This window comes from Entelurus aequoreus, linkage group LG05 (genome assembly GCF_033978785.1).
Source record: "Entelurus aequoreus isolate RoL-2023_Sb linkage group LG05, RoL_Eaeq_v1.1, whole genome shotgun sequence".
Lineage (NCBI taxonomy): Eukaryota > Metazoa > Chordata > Actinopteri > Syngnathiformes > Syngnathidae > Entelurus > Entelurus aequoreus.
In genome coordinates, this window is record NC_084735.1 from 2,515,953 (window position 1) to 2,533,448 (window position 17,496).

The 17,496-nt window shown below is 36.6% G+C and overlaps 2 protein-coding genes across 3 annotated transcripts in view; one reads left to right on the top strand and one right to left on the bottom strand.

Annotated features, from left to right (window-relative positions):
• Nucleotides 1-3,058: 3,058 nt before the first annotated feature.
• On the top strand, nt 3,059-8,767 carry LOC133649541 (thy-1 membrane glycoprotein-like). Of its 2 annotated transcripts, none has more exons than XM_062046132.1 (4): nt 3,059-3,142; nt 3,231-3,272; nt 4,922-5,248; nt 8,156-8,767. In XM_062046132.1, exons 2-4 carry the CDS (start codon nt 3,236-3,238, stop codon nt 8,245-8,247), a joined length of 456 nt encoding a protein of 151 aa, XP_061902116.1. In that variant the 5' UTR covers nt 3,059-3,142; nt 3,231-3,235; the 3' UTR covers nt 8,248-8,767. The 2 variants fall into 2 exon arrangements, with proteins under 2 accessions (XP_061902116.1, XP_061902117.1); XM_062046133.1 differs by having other exon boundaries at nt 3,110-3,142; nt 3,211-3,272.
• A 2,694-nt stretch (nt 8,768-11,461) lies between these two features.
• The window catches only part of LOC133649542 (transcription regulator protein BACH1-like), a 20,865-nt gene continuing 14,830 nt past the window's right edge, over nt 11,462-17,496 (bottom strand). The window contains exons 4-5 of the mRNA XM_062046134.1: nt 14,015-14,221; nt 11,462-11,993 (exon numbers count right to left, since the gene is read on the bottom strand). Coding sequence (XP_061902118.1) covers nt 11,733-11,993; nt 14,015-14,221 — 468 coding nt within the window. The 3' untranslated portion in view covers nt 11,462-11,732. The remainder of the gene's footprint in view (nt 11,994-14,014; nt 14,222-17,496) is intronic.

The window sequence follows — 17,496 nt, forward strand, 5'->3', positions numbered from 1 at the left end:
ACAATATAAAATAAAATGTTCACATTATATTGAAAAAAACAAAATGACTGTAAAACGTTTACCTTCTTCAAATGGTTCCCTGCCGTCCAAGTTGACGCGCCCCCATTTTCATGTCCCACTTCCGTGTTTGTTGTCCCTCCTTCAGACGTATTTATATATCACTAACCCAATATTGTTTGACTCGTCACGATGTACAATGTTTACCCAGCAAAATAATAATGTCTGGTTTGGTAACGTAATCCTCGGTGGGCTTAATAATTGTCGACTGAATTTAATGGATGCATTATTGTAGCAAAACTTGGCGCCTCGGAGTGGGCGTACACCTATCTGAGGAGACAGCCAATAGGAGACAGCCAATAGGAGACAGCCAATAGGAGCGAAGGATCCCAAAGATTATTCCGGATTTATGAAGGGGTTTGCATTTTTTCTCACACAAACTAAACAGTTTTGTTTAAGAAAATTTTTGAATTTTAAATACACATTTGTAAGAAACAAAGTGGCGATATTGAACGTTTACCTCATAACAATAGTCCGTCTTGTCAAAAACTACTTGTACAAACATTTCCGGTAAAGCAACAACAACTTCCGGAATTTTAGTTCCTATATTATTGGTCTTCTTTGTTGTAGTGTATAAACATATACAATATGAAATAAAATATTCACATTATATTGAAAAAAACAAAATGACTGTAAAACGTTTACCTTCTTCAAATGGTTCCCTATCGTCCAAGTTGACGCGCCGCCATTTTCATGTCCCACTTCCGTGTTTATTGTCCCTCCTTCCGACGTATCTATATATCACTAACCCAATATTGTTTGACTCGTCACGATGTACAATGTTTACCCAGCAAAAAAAAAATGTGTGGTTTGGTAACGTAATCCTCGGTGGGCTTAATAATTGTCGACTGAATTTAATGGATGCATTATTGTAGCAAAACTTGGCGCCTCGGAGTGGGCGTACACCTATCTGAGGAGACAGCCAATAGGAGACAGCCAATAGGAGCGAATGATCCCAAAGATTATTCCGGATTTATGAAGGAGTTTGCATTTTTTCTCACACAAACTAAACAGTTTTGTTTAAGAAAATCGTTGAATTTAAAATACACATTTGTAAGAAACAAAGTGGCGATTTTGAACGTTTACCTCATAACAAATAGTCCGTCTTGTCAAAAACTACTTGTACAAACATTTCCGGTAAAGCAACAACAACTTCCGGAATTTTAGTTCCTATATGATTTGTCTTCTTTGTTGTAGTGTATAAACATATACAATATAAAATAAAATGTTCACATTATATTGAAAAAAACAAAATGACTGTAAAACGTTTACCTTCTTCAAATGGTACCCTACCGTCCAAGTTGACGCGCCGCCATTTTCATGTCCCACTTCCGTGTTTGTTGTCCCGCCTTCAGACGTATCTATATATCACTAACCCAATATTGTTTGACTCGTCACGATGTACAATGTTTACCCAGCAAAAAAATAATTTGTGGTTTGGTAACGTAATCCTCGGTGGGCTTAATAATTGTCGACTGAATTTAATGGATGCATTCTTGTAGCAAAACTTGGCGCCTCGGAGTGGGCGTACACCTATCTGAGGAGACAGCCAATAGGAGCGAAGGATCCCAAAGATTATTCCGGATTTATGAAGGAGTTTGCATTTTTTCTCACACAAACTAAACAGTTTTGTTTAAGAAAACTGTTGAATTTTAAATACACATGTGTAAGAAACAAAGTGGCGATTTTGAACGTTTACCTCATAACAAATAGTCCGTCTTGTCAAAAACTACTTGTACAAACATTTCCGGTAAAGCAACAACAACTTCCGGAATTTTAGTTCCTATATGATTTGTCTTCTTTGTTGTAGTGTATAAACATATACAATATAAAATAAAATGTTCACATTATATTGAAAAAAACAAAATGACTGTAAAACGTTTACCTTCTTCAAATGGTTCCCTGCCGTCCAAGTTGACGCGCCCCCATTTTCATGTCCCACTTCCGTGTTTGTTGTCCCTCCTTCAGACGTATTTATATATCACTAACCCAATATTGTTTGACTCGTCACGATGTACAATGTTTACCCAGCAAAAAAATAATTTGTGGTTTGGTAACGTAATCCTCGGTGGGCTTAATAATTGTCGACTGAATTTAATGGATGCATTATTGTAGCAAAACTTGGCGCCTCGGAGTGGGCGTACACCTATCTGAGGAGACAGCCAATAGGAGACAGCCAATAGGAGCGAAGGATCCCAAAGATTATTCCGGATTTATGAAGGAGTTTGCATTTTTTCTCACACAAACTAAACAGTTTTGTTTAAGAAAATCGTTGAATTTAAAATAGATATTTTTATGAAACAAAGTGGCGATTTTGAACGTTTCTTTCTTTTATTATTTTGAACGTTTACCTATAATAGTCCGTCTTGTCAAAAAGTACCTGTACAAACATTTCCGGTAAAACAACAACAACTTCCGGAATTTTTAGTTCCTATATGATTTCTCTACTTTGTTATACTGTATAAACATATAAAATAAAATGTTCACCTTATATTGGGAAAAAAATGACTGTAAAACGTTTACCTTCTTCAAATGATGTGATTAATTGTCGACTGAACTCGCTGCCGTGTTCGACTTTGTGCAGCCACTTCCGGTTTCACACGGACTTACACAGGGTGGGACACACAACAGTCGCCGACACTTTTAAAGGTTTTAAAAGTTCCTATTTTGACTACATTTGACCGTGTGAATGAACAATAACAATAACTGCATTAATTAATCACTCCAATGTCGTCGTTTCGTAAAAGAACACGAAAGTAAGCGGCTGATTGTCACGTGCACCCTGCAGGATGACGCAGCATCAGGACCAGCCGGTCTCACGTGACTTGCAAAAACTACTTCAAGCCCTTTTTTTTTTTTTTTTTTTTTTTTTAGCGATCTATCTGTAGCTACATGCGTCAAAATGACAGCGAGGAAGCCAACAACGCCATACTATTGATGAACACAACCAGGCGTCCTTTATTTCACGTCCATCCTCATCCCTCCCCTCTATCCCTGCACCCCCCCCCCCCCCCCCCCCCCCCCGGAAGTGTTTTTGCTCTGCATCACTGAGACTTGCAGCATCATCGTCCCGCTCTGACCTCAGGTAAGTCCTCTGATTTAAAATAAAATAAAATAAAAAAAGCACTGTATTTGACATATGTCGTGATAAAGCATTGTTGTGTCCCTCAAAGTCATCATGCTGCCGTCTGTGTTTGTGTGCGGCGTCCTGGCAGGTGAGCATCAATAAGTAGTGATGTCGAAACTTTTTGGGGCGCATGAATACAAATGGAAGGATTTTGTACATTTAAAGAAACAAAACCCCAAAGCCGGTGAAGTTGTCACGTTGTGTAAATAAATGGTCAAATAAAAACAGAACACAATGATTTGCGAGTCATTTTCAACTTGTATTCAATTGAATAGACTGCAAAGGCAAGATATTTCATGTTCACACTGGGGCATTTTTACCACTGTGTTACATGGCCTTTCCTTTCAACAAGCGTTTCAGCATCGTCTTGCTGGAATAAGCAGGGGCGTCCATGATAACGTCGCTTGGAGGATTAATGGTGATTAATCGCATTGTTAACTCATAATTAAGATTTTTTTTTAAAAAATCTTTAACAAGGGTACTGTACCTCGGATCAGGGGTGTCCAAACTTGGCATCGTTTTGTTGAAATAAGCAGGGGCGTCCATGACAACGTTCCTTGGATGGCAACATATGTTGTATGTACCTTTCAGCATTAATGGCGCCTTCCTTCACAGATGTGTAAGTTACCCATGCCTTGGGCACTAATACACCCCCATACCATCACACATGCTGGCTTTTTCAACTTTGCGCCTGGAACAATCCGGATGGTTCTTTTCCTCTTTGGACGTCCACAGTTTCCAAAAACAATTTGAAATGTGGACTCGTCGGACCACAGAACACTTTTCCACTTTGCATCAGTCCATCTTAGATGAGCTCGGGGCCCTGCGAAGCCGGCGGCGTTTCCGGGTGTTGTTGATAAATGGCTGTGGCTTTGCATAGTAGAGTTTTACCTTGCACTTAGAAATGTAGCGACAAACTGTAGTTACTGACAGTGGTTTTTTTGAAGTGTTTCTGAGCCCGTGTGGTGATATCCTTTACACACTGATGTTGCTTTTTGATGCAGTACCGCCTGAGGGATCGAAGGTCCGTAATATCATGGCTTACGTGCAGTGATTTCTCCAGATTCTCTGAACCTTTTGATGATATTACGGCGCGTAGATGGTGAAATCCCTAAATTCCTTGCAATAGCTGGTTGAGAAATGTTGTTCTTAGACAATTTGCTCAGGCATTTGTTGACAAAGTGGTGACCCTCGCTGTTTGGAAGCTGCTTTTATACCCAATCATGGCACCCACCTGTTCCCAATTAGCCTGTTCACCTGTGGGATGTTCCAAATAAGTCTTTGATGAGCATTCCTCAACCTTCTCAGTCTTTTTTGCCACTTGTGCCAGCTTTTTTGAAACACGTTGCAGGCATCAAATTCCAAATGAGCTAATATTTGCAAAAAATAAAGTTTTCCAGTGTGAACATGAAATATCTTGTCTTTGCCGTCTATTCAATTGAATATAAGTTGAAACATCTCAGAGTCACAATTTGGTACTTGACGGATGCTAACTGTTAGCATGCTAACTTTTTTTTTTTTTTTTTAGCTCATTTTAAATGTGCACGCTCTAGTCATATGAATTGGATACGTGATACATGCTAACTGTTAACATGCTAACTTTTACTTGTCACTTGCTAAATGTACATGCTAACGTTTTCAGCCAATTTTACAGGCAAACACCTCAGAGTCACAACTTGGTACTTGACAAATGCTAACTGTTAACATGCTAACTTTTTGTGGGTGTATCCCCGGCAGCGTTGCTCACGCCAGCACGGTGTGAGCTCATCGAGGTGTGCATCGAGGACGACGACAACCTGAGAGTGGACTGCCGGGTGAAGGCCAAGGCCAACCAGATCAGCAGCTACGAGTTCTCCTGGTCCTCCGGCTCCAAGGAGTCGCTCATCAACGCCAACGTGTCCGGTTTACCGGCCGAGTCCCAGTTCAGGGGCAAGAGCGAGGTGACGGAGTTGGAGCCTCACGGCTACCGGATGACGCTGAAAGGCTTCACGGACACGTTGCCGCACAACACCACGTACTTGTGCAAAATAACCGGCGCGGGCGCCAGCGTTACCGTGGAGAAAGGTGAGGGGAATGCACCTGAAAACACGAGCATTGAACCCTTTTTTTATACACTTACTGCCAAAGATCCTCTATATGACAGGAGCACTCTGCTGTGTTTAGGAATCTACCGCCAACAATTATAGTCAAAGATCCTCTATATGACAGGAGCACTCTGCTGTGTTTAGGAATCTACCGCCAACAATTATAGTCAAAGATCCTCTATATGACAGGAGCACTCTGCTGTGTTTAGGAATCTACCGCCAACAATTATAGTCAAAGATCCTCTATATGACAGGAGCACTCTGCTGTGTTTAGGAATCTACCGCCAACAATTATAGTCAAAGATCCTCTATATGACAGGAGCACTCTGCTCTGTTTAGGAATCTACCGCCAACAATTATAGTCAAAGATCCTCTATATGACAGGAGCACTCTGCTGTGTTTAGGAATCTACCGCCAAAAATGTATAGTCAAAGATCCTCTATATGACAGGAGCACTCTGCTGTGTTTAGGAATCTACCGCCAAAAATGTATAGTCAAAGATCCTCTATGTGACAGGAGCACTCTGCTGTGTTTAGGAATCTACCGCCAAAAATGTATAGTCAAAGATCCTCTATATGACAGGAGCACTCTGCTGTGTTTAGGAATCTACCACCAAAAATGTATAGTCAAAGATCCTCTATATGACAGGAACACTCTGCTGTGTTTAGGAATATACCGCCAAAAATTATAGTCAAAGATCTTCTATATGACAGGAGCACTCTGCTGTGTTTAGGAATCTACCGCCAAAAATTATAGTCAAAGATCTTCTATATGACAGGAGCCCTCGACTGTTTTTATATATCTACTGCCAAAATGATAGTCAAAGATCCTCTGTGTGACAGGAGCACTCTGCTGTTTATCGATATTTACTGCCACAATGACAGTCAAAGATCCTCTATATGACAGGAACACTCTTTTGTTTTTACGCATCTACTGCCAAAAATGATAGTCAAAGATCCTCTGTGTGACAGGAACCCTCTGCTGTTTTTAGATATCTACTGCCAAAATGATAGTCAAAGATCCTCTACTTGACAGGATTTCTCTGTTGTTTAAAAAAGAAATGCTGCAAAACCACTAGACAAAGATCCTCTATATGACAGGAGCACTGCTGTTTTTAGTTATCTAACGCTAGTCAAAGATCCAAAACAGCTCCAAAAACAAGTGTCAAAGATCCTCTATATGTCAGGAGCATGCTGTCGTTTTTAGGTATCTAACACAGTCAAAGATCCTCTATATGACAGGAGCACTCTGCTGTTTTGAGGTATCTAATACTAGTCAAAGATCCTCTAAAGGACAGGAGCCCTCTGCTGTTTTTAGATATCTACTGCCAAAATGATAGTCAAAGATCCTCTATGTGACAAAAGCCCTCTCCTGTCTCTATGTGACAGGAACTCTTTGCCGTTTATAAAAAATTGCAAAACATTAGACAAAGATCCTCTACATAACAAGAACTATCTTGTTTAAAATATATTCTGCAAAAACACTACTCAAAGATCATCTACATGACAGGAAATATCTTGAAGTTTAAAAAAATTACTGCAAAACCCTAGTCAAAGCTCCTCTCTTTATGACAGGAACTCTTTGCTGTTTAAAAACTGTTGCAAAACATTAGTCAAAGATCCTCTATATGACAGGAGCTCTGCTGTTTTTAGGTATCTACTGCAAACAATACTAGTCAAAGATCCTCTACATGACAGGAACTATATTTTTGCTTAAAATATCTTCTGCAAAAACACTACTCAAAGATCATCTACATGACAGGAACTATCTTGATGTTTAAAAAAATGACTGCAAAACACTAGTCAAAGATCCTCTCTATATGACAGGAACTCTTTGCTGTTTATAAAACATTGCAAAACATGAGTCAAAGATCCTCTATATGACAGGAGCTCTGCTGTTTTTAGGTATCTACTGCAAACAATACTAGTCAAAGATCCTCTACATGACAGGAACTATATTTTTGCTTAAAATATCTTCTGCAAAAACACTACTCAAAGATCATCTACATGACAGGAACTATCTTGATGTTTAAAAAAAATACTGCAAAACACTAGTCAAAGATCCTCTCTATATGACAGGAACTCTTTGCTGTTTATAAAACATTGCAAAACATTAGTCAAAGATCCTCTATATGACAGGAGCTCTGCTGTTTTTAGGTATCTACTGCAAACAATACTAGTCAAAGATCCTCTACATGACAGGAACTATATTTTTGCTTAAAATATCTTCTGCAAAAACACTACTCAAAGATCATCTACATGACAGGAACTATCTTGATGTTTAAAAAATTACTGCAAAACACTAGTCAAAGATCCTCTCTATATGACAGGAACTCTTTGCTGTTTATAAAACATTGCAAAACATGAGTCAAAGATCCTCTATATGACAGGAGCTCTGCTGTTTTTAGGTATCTACTGCAAAAACACTAACCATAGATCATCTACGTGACAGGAACTGTCTTCTTTTAAAAAATCTACTGCAAAAAACACTCGTCAAAGATCATTTACATGACAGGAACTATCTTGTGTAACAAAATGTACTGCAAAACACTAGTCATAGATCCTCTATATGACAGGAACGCTGCTGATACTACGTATCTCCTGCAAAAACACTAGTCAAAGATCATTTATATGACAGGAACTATCTTGTTGTTTAAAAAATCTACTGAGAAAAGCACTCGTCAAAGATATTTTATACAACAGGAGCACTCTGCTGTTTTAGGCATCTAATGTAAAACGCTAGTCAGAGATCCTCTATATGACAGTAACACTCTGTTGTTTAGAATAAAACTACAAAAAAACACTAGTCAAAGATCATCTATATGGTAAGAGCACTCTGCTGTTTCTAAATACAAAGATCCTCTGACAAGACCGTTGTTTGTCTGCAGATCAACTTGTCCGATGTTGTGCTGTCAGTCTGATCCTGCAGAACTGCTGGAGTGTTGGCCTGCTGCTTTTCTTCCACGTCACTCACGCCTAACAAATAAAATGAGCTGCTGGAGTGTCGGCCTGCTGCTTTTCCTCCACGTCACTCACGCATAACAAATACCAAAAGCTGCTGGAGCGTCAGCCTGCCGCTTTTCTTCCATGTCACTCACGCGTAACAAGTAAAGTTAGCCGCTGGAGTGTCGGCCTGCTGCTTTTCTTCCACGTCACTCATGCGTAAAAAAATAAATACAGCTGCTACAGTGTCGGAACTGCTACTTTTCCTCCACATCACTCACGCGTAATAAATAAAAAGAGCTGCTTGAGTGTCGGCATGACGCTTTTCTTCCACATCACTCACTTGTAATAAATAAAAAGAGCTGCTTGAGTGTCGGCATGACGCTTTTCTTCCACGTCACTCACTTGTAATAAATAAAAAGAGCTGCTTGAGTGTCGGCATGCCGCTTTTCTTCCACGTCACCCACGCGTAATAAATAAAAAGAGCTACTGGAGTGTATGCCTGCCGCTTTTCTTCCACGTCACTCACGCGTGACAAATAAAAAGAGTTGCTTGAGTGTCTGCCTGCCCCTTTTCTTCCACGTCACTCACGTGGGACAAATAAAGAGTTGCTGGAGTGCCAGCCTATTGCTTTTCTTCCATGTCTCTCACGCATTACAAATAAAAACAGCTGCTGTAGTGTCTGCCTGCCTGTTTTCTTCCACGTCACTCACGTGTAACAAATAAAAAGAGTTGCTTGAGTGTCTGCCTGCCCCTTTTCTTCCACGTCACTCACGTGGGACAAATAAAGAGTTGCTGGAGTGCCAGCCTATTTCTTTTCTTCCATGTCACTCACGCATTACAAATAAAAACAGCTGCTGTAGTGTCTGCCTGCCTGTTTTCTTCCACGTCACTCACGTGTAACAAATAAAAAGAGTTGCTGGAGTGTCGGCCTACTTCTTTTCTTCCATGTCACTCACGCGTAATAAATAAAAGCAGCTGCTGTCTGCCTGCTGCTTTTCTTCCATGTCACTCATGTGTAACAAATAAAAAGAGCTGCTGGAGTGTAGGGCTGCTGCTTTTCTTCCACGTCACTCATGCGTAACAAATAAAAACAGCTGCTGGAGTGTCGGCCTGCCGCTTTTCTTCCAAATCACTCACTTGTAATAAATAAAAAAAAGCAGCTGGAGTGTCCACCTCCCGCTTTTCTTCCACGTCACTCACGTGTAACAAATAAAAAGAGCTGCTGGAGTGTCCACTTCCCGCTTTTCTTCCACGTCACTCACGTGTAACAAATAAAAACAGCTGCTAGAGTGTCAGCCTGCTGCTTTTTTTCCACGTCACTCACGCGTAACAAATTACAACAGCTGCTGGAGTATCAGTCTGCCACTTCTCTTTTCCATGTCACTCACTTGTAATAAATAAAAAGAGCTGCAGGAGTGTCTACCTCCCGCTTTTCTTCTACGTCACTCACGCGTAACAAATAAAAACAGCTGCTGGAGTGTCGGCTTGCCGCTTTTCTTCCACATCACTCATGTGTAACAAGTAAACACAGCTGCTATAGTGTCAGCCTGCCGCTTTTTCCCCCCGTCACTCACGCGTAACCAATAAAAAGAGCTGCAGGAGTGTCTGCCTGCCGTTTTTCTTCCACGTCACTCATGCGTAACAAATAAAAACAGCTGCTAGAGTGTCGGCCTTCTGCTTTTCTTCCATGTCACTCACGTGTAACAAATAAAAAGAGCTGCTGGAGTGTCTGCCTCCCGTTTTTCTTCCACGTCACTCATGTGTAACAAATAAAAAGAGCTGCTGGAGTGTCCACCTCCCACTTTTCTTCCATGTCACTCACGCGTAACAAATAAAAACAACTGCTGGAGTGTCCACCTGCTGCTTTTTGTCCACGTCACTCACGCATAACAAGTAAACACAGCCGCTATAGTGTCAGCCTTCCGCTTTTCCCCCCGTCACTCACGCGTAACCAATAAAAACAGCTGCTAGAGTGTCGGCCTTCTGCTTTACTTCCATGTCACTCACGTGTAACAAATAAAAACAGCTGCTAGAGTGTCGGCCTTCTGCTTTACTTCCATGTCACTCACGTGTACCAAATAAAAAGAGCTGCTGGAGTGTCCACCTCCCGCTTTTCTTCCACGTCACTCATGTGTAACAAATAAAAACAGCTGCTAGAGTGTCAGCCTGCTGCTTTTTTTCCACGTCACTCACGCGTAACAAATAAAAACAGCTGCTGGAGTGTCGGCTTGCCGCTTTTCTTCCACGTCACTCACGTGTAAGAAATAAAAACAGCTGCTGGAGTGTCGGCTTGCCGCTTTTCCTCCACGTCACTCATGTGTAACAAGTAAACACAACTGCTATAGTGTCAGCCTGCCGCTTTTTTCCCCCGTCACTCACGCGTAACCAATAAAAAGAGCTGAAGGAGTGTCTGCACGCCGCTTTTCCTCCACGTCACTCACGTGTAACAAATAAAAAGAGCTGCTGGAGTGTCCGCCTCCTGCTTTTCTTCCACGTCACTCACGCCTAACAAAATCTAATATTAAATAAACTGGTCTCGTCAACATTTTGCTACACAAACATCAAATATGACGTAATAACTCGTTACAACGGTTGTCAAAATAGTTTTTTTTAAAAGCGTTGTCATGGAAACCGTGAAAGTTGTTTCCTGGCCAAAATGATCTCTCATGGATTTTGTGTCCAAATAAAGACGTGAAAAGTGAAATATTTACGTAGAATTATTTTATTGCTTTTATTGGTCACGCGAAGACAAAAAGACGCTTCACATATTTCACTGCATGGAAGAAAATAAAAACATATTTCATCTTTTTTTCTCCCCCGAAATTCACGAGAAGAAAAAAAAAAAAATTTCAAAAAACGTCTTTGGTCGACAAGTCCTTGCAGTGCTCAGATGGCGCCGCTAGAGGGCGGCAGCACCACAGCGGTATTATTCATAGACTTGATTGCTATTTGACAAAATAGTGTGAGTCCAGCGGTACTAATGACGATCTTTGAATAGGAATATTTACGCACGCTGCGTACATTAGAACGAAACACCTTTCATTAGTTCATAAAAGTCCTTTTTATGACTTGTATATTAGCCTTTTATTATTTATTCATTATTTGTTACTATTATTGATAATAGTAAAATGTATGATAAAACAAATAAATTCACATTATAATCAATATTATATGTTAATAATAAATAATTTAAAAATAAAATAAAATTTAAAATATGAATATTATTTTATTTATAATTTTTTGTTATAGTTAGGTTTTTATGTTAGTAATTTATAACTTTTAGTTCATGAATTAATAGGTTAATTTCTGGCACAGGGCGCAAGCTCACACAGGTCATAAGTGTGCAGTCGTAAACAACTTGGCAGCCATTTTGGTTGATTGTTTCTTGGAAATCCTCAAAAACGACCCTGAGTTGTGCTTATTTTTCCAAAGTATCAAAAATCCTGCATGTTGTGAACGTAATTGTCCACGACGAACAGAAAGCAGGTAGTAAATGCAGGAGAGTCATCCAGGGGTCCTTCACTCCCCCGTGGTGGCGTCCCCGCAGGCCTCCGATGACGCGGCACCGTCCAGACCCGACGATGCGGGCCTGGCGGGAGAGTCCAGGTGGACGAGGGGACAGTCGGGGGGCGAGTACCTGGCTAACACCTGGAGCTGCTCGGGCTGCAGGTGTGCATCTCTGCAGACCCGCTGACTCAGCACGTCCACGCTGTGACGCGTCGTCAGCTGGAGTTGGCACAGGTGGTTTTTCTCCGTCTGCAGTTGGTCACGCTCGCACTTCTGAAACGTGGCAGCAAATACTCAATTATTATTATTATTATTATTATTATTATTATTATTATTATTATTATTATTATTATTATTACTATTGTTATTATTTGTATTATTATTATTATTATTTATTTTATTATTATTATTATTATTATTATTATTATTATTATTATTATTATTATATTATATACAATAGTACATTTATAGTAGAGAAAGTATATAGTGCAATAGTACATTTACAGTAGAGAAAGTATGAAGTGCAATAGTACTACATGTATTATGTTTAGTAAATATACAACACTGAAAGTTATGATTGTAGTGTAAAAATATGTGAACAGAAAATATTTAATGTTAACTTGACCAGCCTGGGGAACCACACTCCATGATTATTAAAATCTGTATTTATTATTATTATTAATATTATTGTTAATGTTATTGTTATTGTTATTATTATTATCAGTGTTACATTATTATTATCATTATTTATTATTACTATTATTATTATTATTATTATATTTTTATTATTGGTATTGTTATTATTATTATTATAAGTGTTATCATTATGATCATTTTTTTCATTATTATTATTGTTGCTGTTATTGTTATTATTATTTATATTATTATTATTGTTGTTATTATGGTTATTGTTACTGTTATTATTATAATCATCATTATTATCGTTGTTGTTATTATTGTTATTATTGTCATTATTATTACTTATATTATTATTATTATCATTATTATTATTATTATTATTGTTATTGTTACTGTTATTATTATTATTATTATTATTATTATTATCATCATCATTATTGAGTTGTTATTATTGTTATTATTATTTATGTCATTATTATTATTAGTATTGTTGTAAGTATTACTTATATTATGTTTATTATTATAATTAATATTCTTATTATCATTGTTATTATGTTTATTAGTATCATCAATATTCGTATTATCATTGTTATTATTTGTAGTAGTATTATTGTTATTAATGTTATTATTATTATTATTATTGTTATTAATGTCATTATTATTATAATTATCAAATGTTTTATATGTGTTAGTATTAGTAGTATTATTGTTATTAAATATTACTATACATTTTATATTTTATTATTATTAATTAATATTATTATTATTAATATTATCATTATTAGTGTTATTGATGTTATTGTTGTTGTTATTATTATTATAATGATTATTATATGTAGTAGTATTATTGTTATTGTTATTATTATCATTATTTTTGTTATCAATGTCATTATTATTACAATTACATAATCTTTTATTTGTATTAGTAGAAGTAGTATTATTGTTATTAAATATTACTATCAATTGTATATTTTATTATTATTAATTAATATTATTATTAATATTATCAATATTAGTGTTATTGATGTTATTGTTGTTGTTATTATTATTATAATTATCGTTATTATATGTAGTAGTATTATTGTTATTGTTATTATTATTTTTATTAATGTCATTATTATTATAATTATTATTTTTTATTTGTATTAGTGGCAGTAGTATTATTGTTATTAAATATTATGAATTTTATATGTTATTATTATTAATTAATATTACTATTAATATTATCATTATTAGTGTTATTGATGTTATTGTTGTTGTTATTATTATTATTGTTATTAATGTCATCATTATGATAATAATTGTTTTTTATTTGTATTAGTAGTGGTAGTATTATTGTTATTAAATATTATTGTAATTTATTATTATTATTATTATTATTATTAATTAATATTATTATTAATATTATCATTATTACTGTTATTGCTGTTATTGTTGTTATTGTTATTATAATTGTTGTTATTGTTATTAATATTCATATTATTATTGTTATTAATATTCATATTCATATTATTATTGTTATTATTGATAATATTGCTGTTATTATTATTTGTATGAATATTATTGCTACAATTACTGTGTTATCTAATGAAGTAGTGCTACTACTGCCAGTAGAGTAATAGCCATGCACTTGGCAGCAAGCAGGTCGTGTTTACCAGCTGGTGTATTTCCCTGTGCAGGTTGGAGATGCACTCCAGCTTCTTCTGGCGACAGCGGCGTGCGGCCACACGGTTCTTGCAGCGCCGCCTGACGTCGTGGATCAGGTCCAGCTGCTCGCGCGTGAACACCTGTCGCTTCAGCAGCTGCTGCAGGTCCGTCCTGCTCAGGGTGACCACCCGATCCACCGAGACGGGCAGCTGCACCTGCACCATAACACGGTTAGCCTCTCACTGGCAGGGCAAGAACACTATTGGTTTGGTACAATATCAACCCAGGTCAGGGTTTAAAGGCCTACTGAAACCCACTACTACCGACCACGCAGTCTGATAGTTTATATATCAATGATGAAATCTTAACATTATAACACATGCCAATACGGCCGGGTTAACTTATAAAGTGACATTTTAAATTTGCCGCTAAACTTCCGGTTCGAAACGCCTCTGCGTGTGACGTATGCGTGTGACGTAGCCCGGCGAACACGGGTATGCCTTCCACATTGAAGCCGATACGAAAAAGCTCTGTTTTCATTTCATAATTCCACAGTATTCTGGACATCTGTGTTCGTGAATCTGTTTCAATCATGTTCATTGCATTATGGAGAAGGAAGCCGAGCAAGCAAAGAAGAAAGTTGTCGGTGCGAAATGGACGTATTTTTCGAACGTAGTCAGCCACAACAGTACACAGCCGGCGCTTCTTTGTTTACATTCCCGAAAGATGCAGTCAAGATGGAAGAACTCGGATAACAGAGACTCTAACCAGGAGGACTTTTGATTTGGATACACAGACGCCTGTAGAGAACTGGGACAACACAGACTCTTACCAGGATTACTTTGATTTGGATGACAAAGACGCAGACGTGCTACTGTGAGTATGCAGCTTTGGCTTTTTTTTGCGTATGTACGTAACTTTTTTAAAATATATAAGCTTTATGAACCTTGGGTTAGGTGAACGGTCTTTTGGGCTGAGTGATTGTGTGTGTTGATCATGTGTTTGAATTGTATTGGCGTGTTCTATGGAGCTAGGAGCTAGCAGAGGAGCTAGGAGCTAGCATAACACGTACCGTACCGTACGTGCGCGTCACGCACGTAACTTTTTAAAAATATATAAGCTTTATGAACCTTGGGTTAGGTGAACGGTCTTTTGGGCTGAGTGATTGTGTGTGTTGATCGGGTGTTTGAATTGTATTGGCGTGTTCTATGGAGCTAGGAGCTAGCAGAGGAGCTAGGAGCTAGCATAACAAACACGCAGGTGTTTTTAATGCAGGATTAATTTGTGGCATATTAAATATAAGCCTGGTTGTGTTGTGGCTAATAGAGTATATATATGTCTTGTGTTTATTTACTGTTGTAGTCATTCCCAGCTGAATATCAGGTACCGTGAGTATGCAGCCTTGGCTGCTAAACATTCGATAACTTGACCGTATGTGCGCGTCACGTACGTAACTTTTTAAAAATATATAAGCTTTATGAACCTTGGGTTAGGTAAACGGTCTTTTGGGCTGAGTGATTGTGTGTGTTGATCAGGTGTTTGAATTGTATTGGCGTGTTCTATGGAGCTAGGAGCTAGCAGAGGAGCTAGGAGCTAGCATAACAAACACGCAGGTGTTTTTATGCAGGATTAATTTGTGGCATATTAAATATAAGCCTGGTTGTGTTGTGGCTAATAGAGTATATATATGTCTTGTGTTTATTTACTGTTGTAGTCATTCCCAGCTGAATATCAGGTCACCCCCGGCTCTCACAGCATCTTCCCTATCTGAATAGCTTCCACTCCCCACTAGTCCTTCACTTGCACTTTACTCATCCACAAATCTTTCATCCTCGCTCAAATTAATGGGGAAATTGTCGTTTTCTCGGTCCGAATCTCTCTCACTTCATGCGGCCATCATTGTAAACAATAGGGAACTTTGCGTATATGTTCAACTGACTACGTCACGCTACTTCCGGTAGGTGCAAGCCTTTTTTTTATCAGATACCAAAAGTTGCAATCTTTATCGTCGTTGTTCTATACTAAATCCTTTCAGCAAAAATATGGCAATATCGCGAAATGATCAAGTATGACACATAGAATAGATCTGCTATCCCCGTTTAAATAAAAAAAATTCATTTCAGTAGGCCTTTAAGGTTTCAAGTGGAACATGCTCCTTGGCACATGTCACCATTCTCTACTGATATATATATATATACATGTATAAGATTATTTTCATGTTTTATTCTCTTTTTAACAAAATACCCCCAAAAAATGTTTTAATAATAAATAAAAAAATTCAGTATTTTTAAACAATATATATTTATATATTTAAAGTTTATTTTTTAATGTTTTATTCTCTTTTTGCAAAAAAAAAAAAAAAAAAGTCTGTTTTTTTGTCCATAAATACACAAACAATGTAATATTTTCAAGCAAAAATAATCAAAGTGTAATATTTGATGTGAAGTAATTAAAGCCTTGAATATGTCAATAATTCATAACAACATCGATTTTGATTCATTATTATTTTTCGAGCAATGACAGTTTTAAAGAAAAAAGTCACTCTAAATGTTCAAAATATGTCTTTAAAAAACAAAAAAAATTGTAACTTTCAAAGCTTCAGATCGATCCGTCGATTATAAGTTATTAACATTTCATCATTTTGTTTGTTTTATGCCTTTTTTGTTGAAAAAAAACCTCCTTTGTTGTGATATTGCAAACACACAAAATATGCAATATTTGGCCTATTTTTTTTTAAGTGTAATATTTGATGTGACGTGATTGGAGCCTTGAATATGTCAATAATTCATAACAACATTGATTTTGATTTGTTATTATTTTTTGAGCAATGGTCCCACTCATTTATGTGTCAAAATACCATATATATATATATATATATATATATATATATATATATATATATATATATATATATATATATATATATATATATATATATATATATATATATATATATATATATATTTTAATGTTTTATTCTATTTTTGAAAAGAAAAAAAGCCTGCTTTTTTATTAATAAAAACACAAAATATGCAATATTTTCAACCAAAAATAATCAAAGTGTAATATTTAATGTGAAGTAATTGGAGACTTAAATATGTCAATATTTCATAATAACATTGATTTTGATTTGTTATTATTTTTGAGCAATGGTCCCACTCATTTATGTGTCAAAATACCATATATATATATAAAAAAAAAAAAAAAAAAAAAATATATATATATATATATATATATATATATATATATATATATATATATATATATATATATATATATATATATATATATATATATATATATATATATATATATATATATATATATATATCCATCCATCCATCCATTTTCTACCGCTTGTCCCGTTCGGGGTCGTAGGGGGTGCTGGAGCCTATCTCAGCTACAATCGGGCGGAATATATACATATATAAAAAATTTTTTTTAACGTTTTATTCTATTTTTAAAAATAAAAAAAGCTTGCTTTTTTATT

Bases quoted from the DNA above. Each gene is read 5' to 3' on its own strand.
- LOC133649541 (XM_062046132.1), top strand. From the start codon at position 3,236: ATGCTGCCGTCTGTGTTTGTGTGCGGCGTCCTGGCAG. The intron at 3,273-4,921 runs GTGAGCATCAAT...TATCCCCGGCAG, and splicing joins TGTGTGCGGCGTCCTGGCAG to CGTTGCTCACGCCAGCACGG. The intron at 5,249-8,155 runs GTGAGGGGAATG...GTTTGTCTGCAG, and splicing joins CAGCGTTACCGTGGAGAAAG to ATCAACTTGTCCGATGTTGT.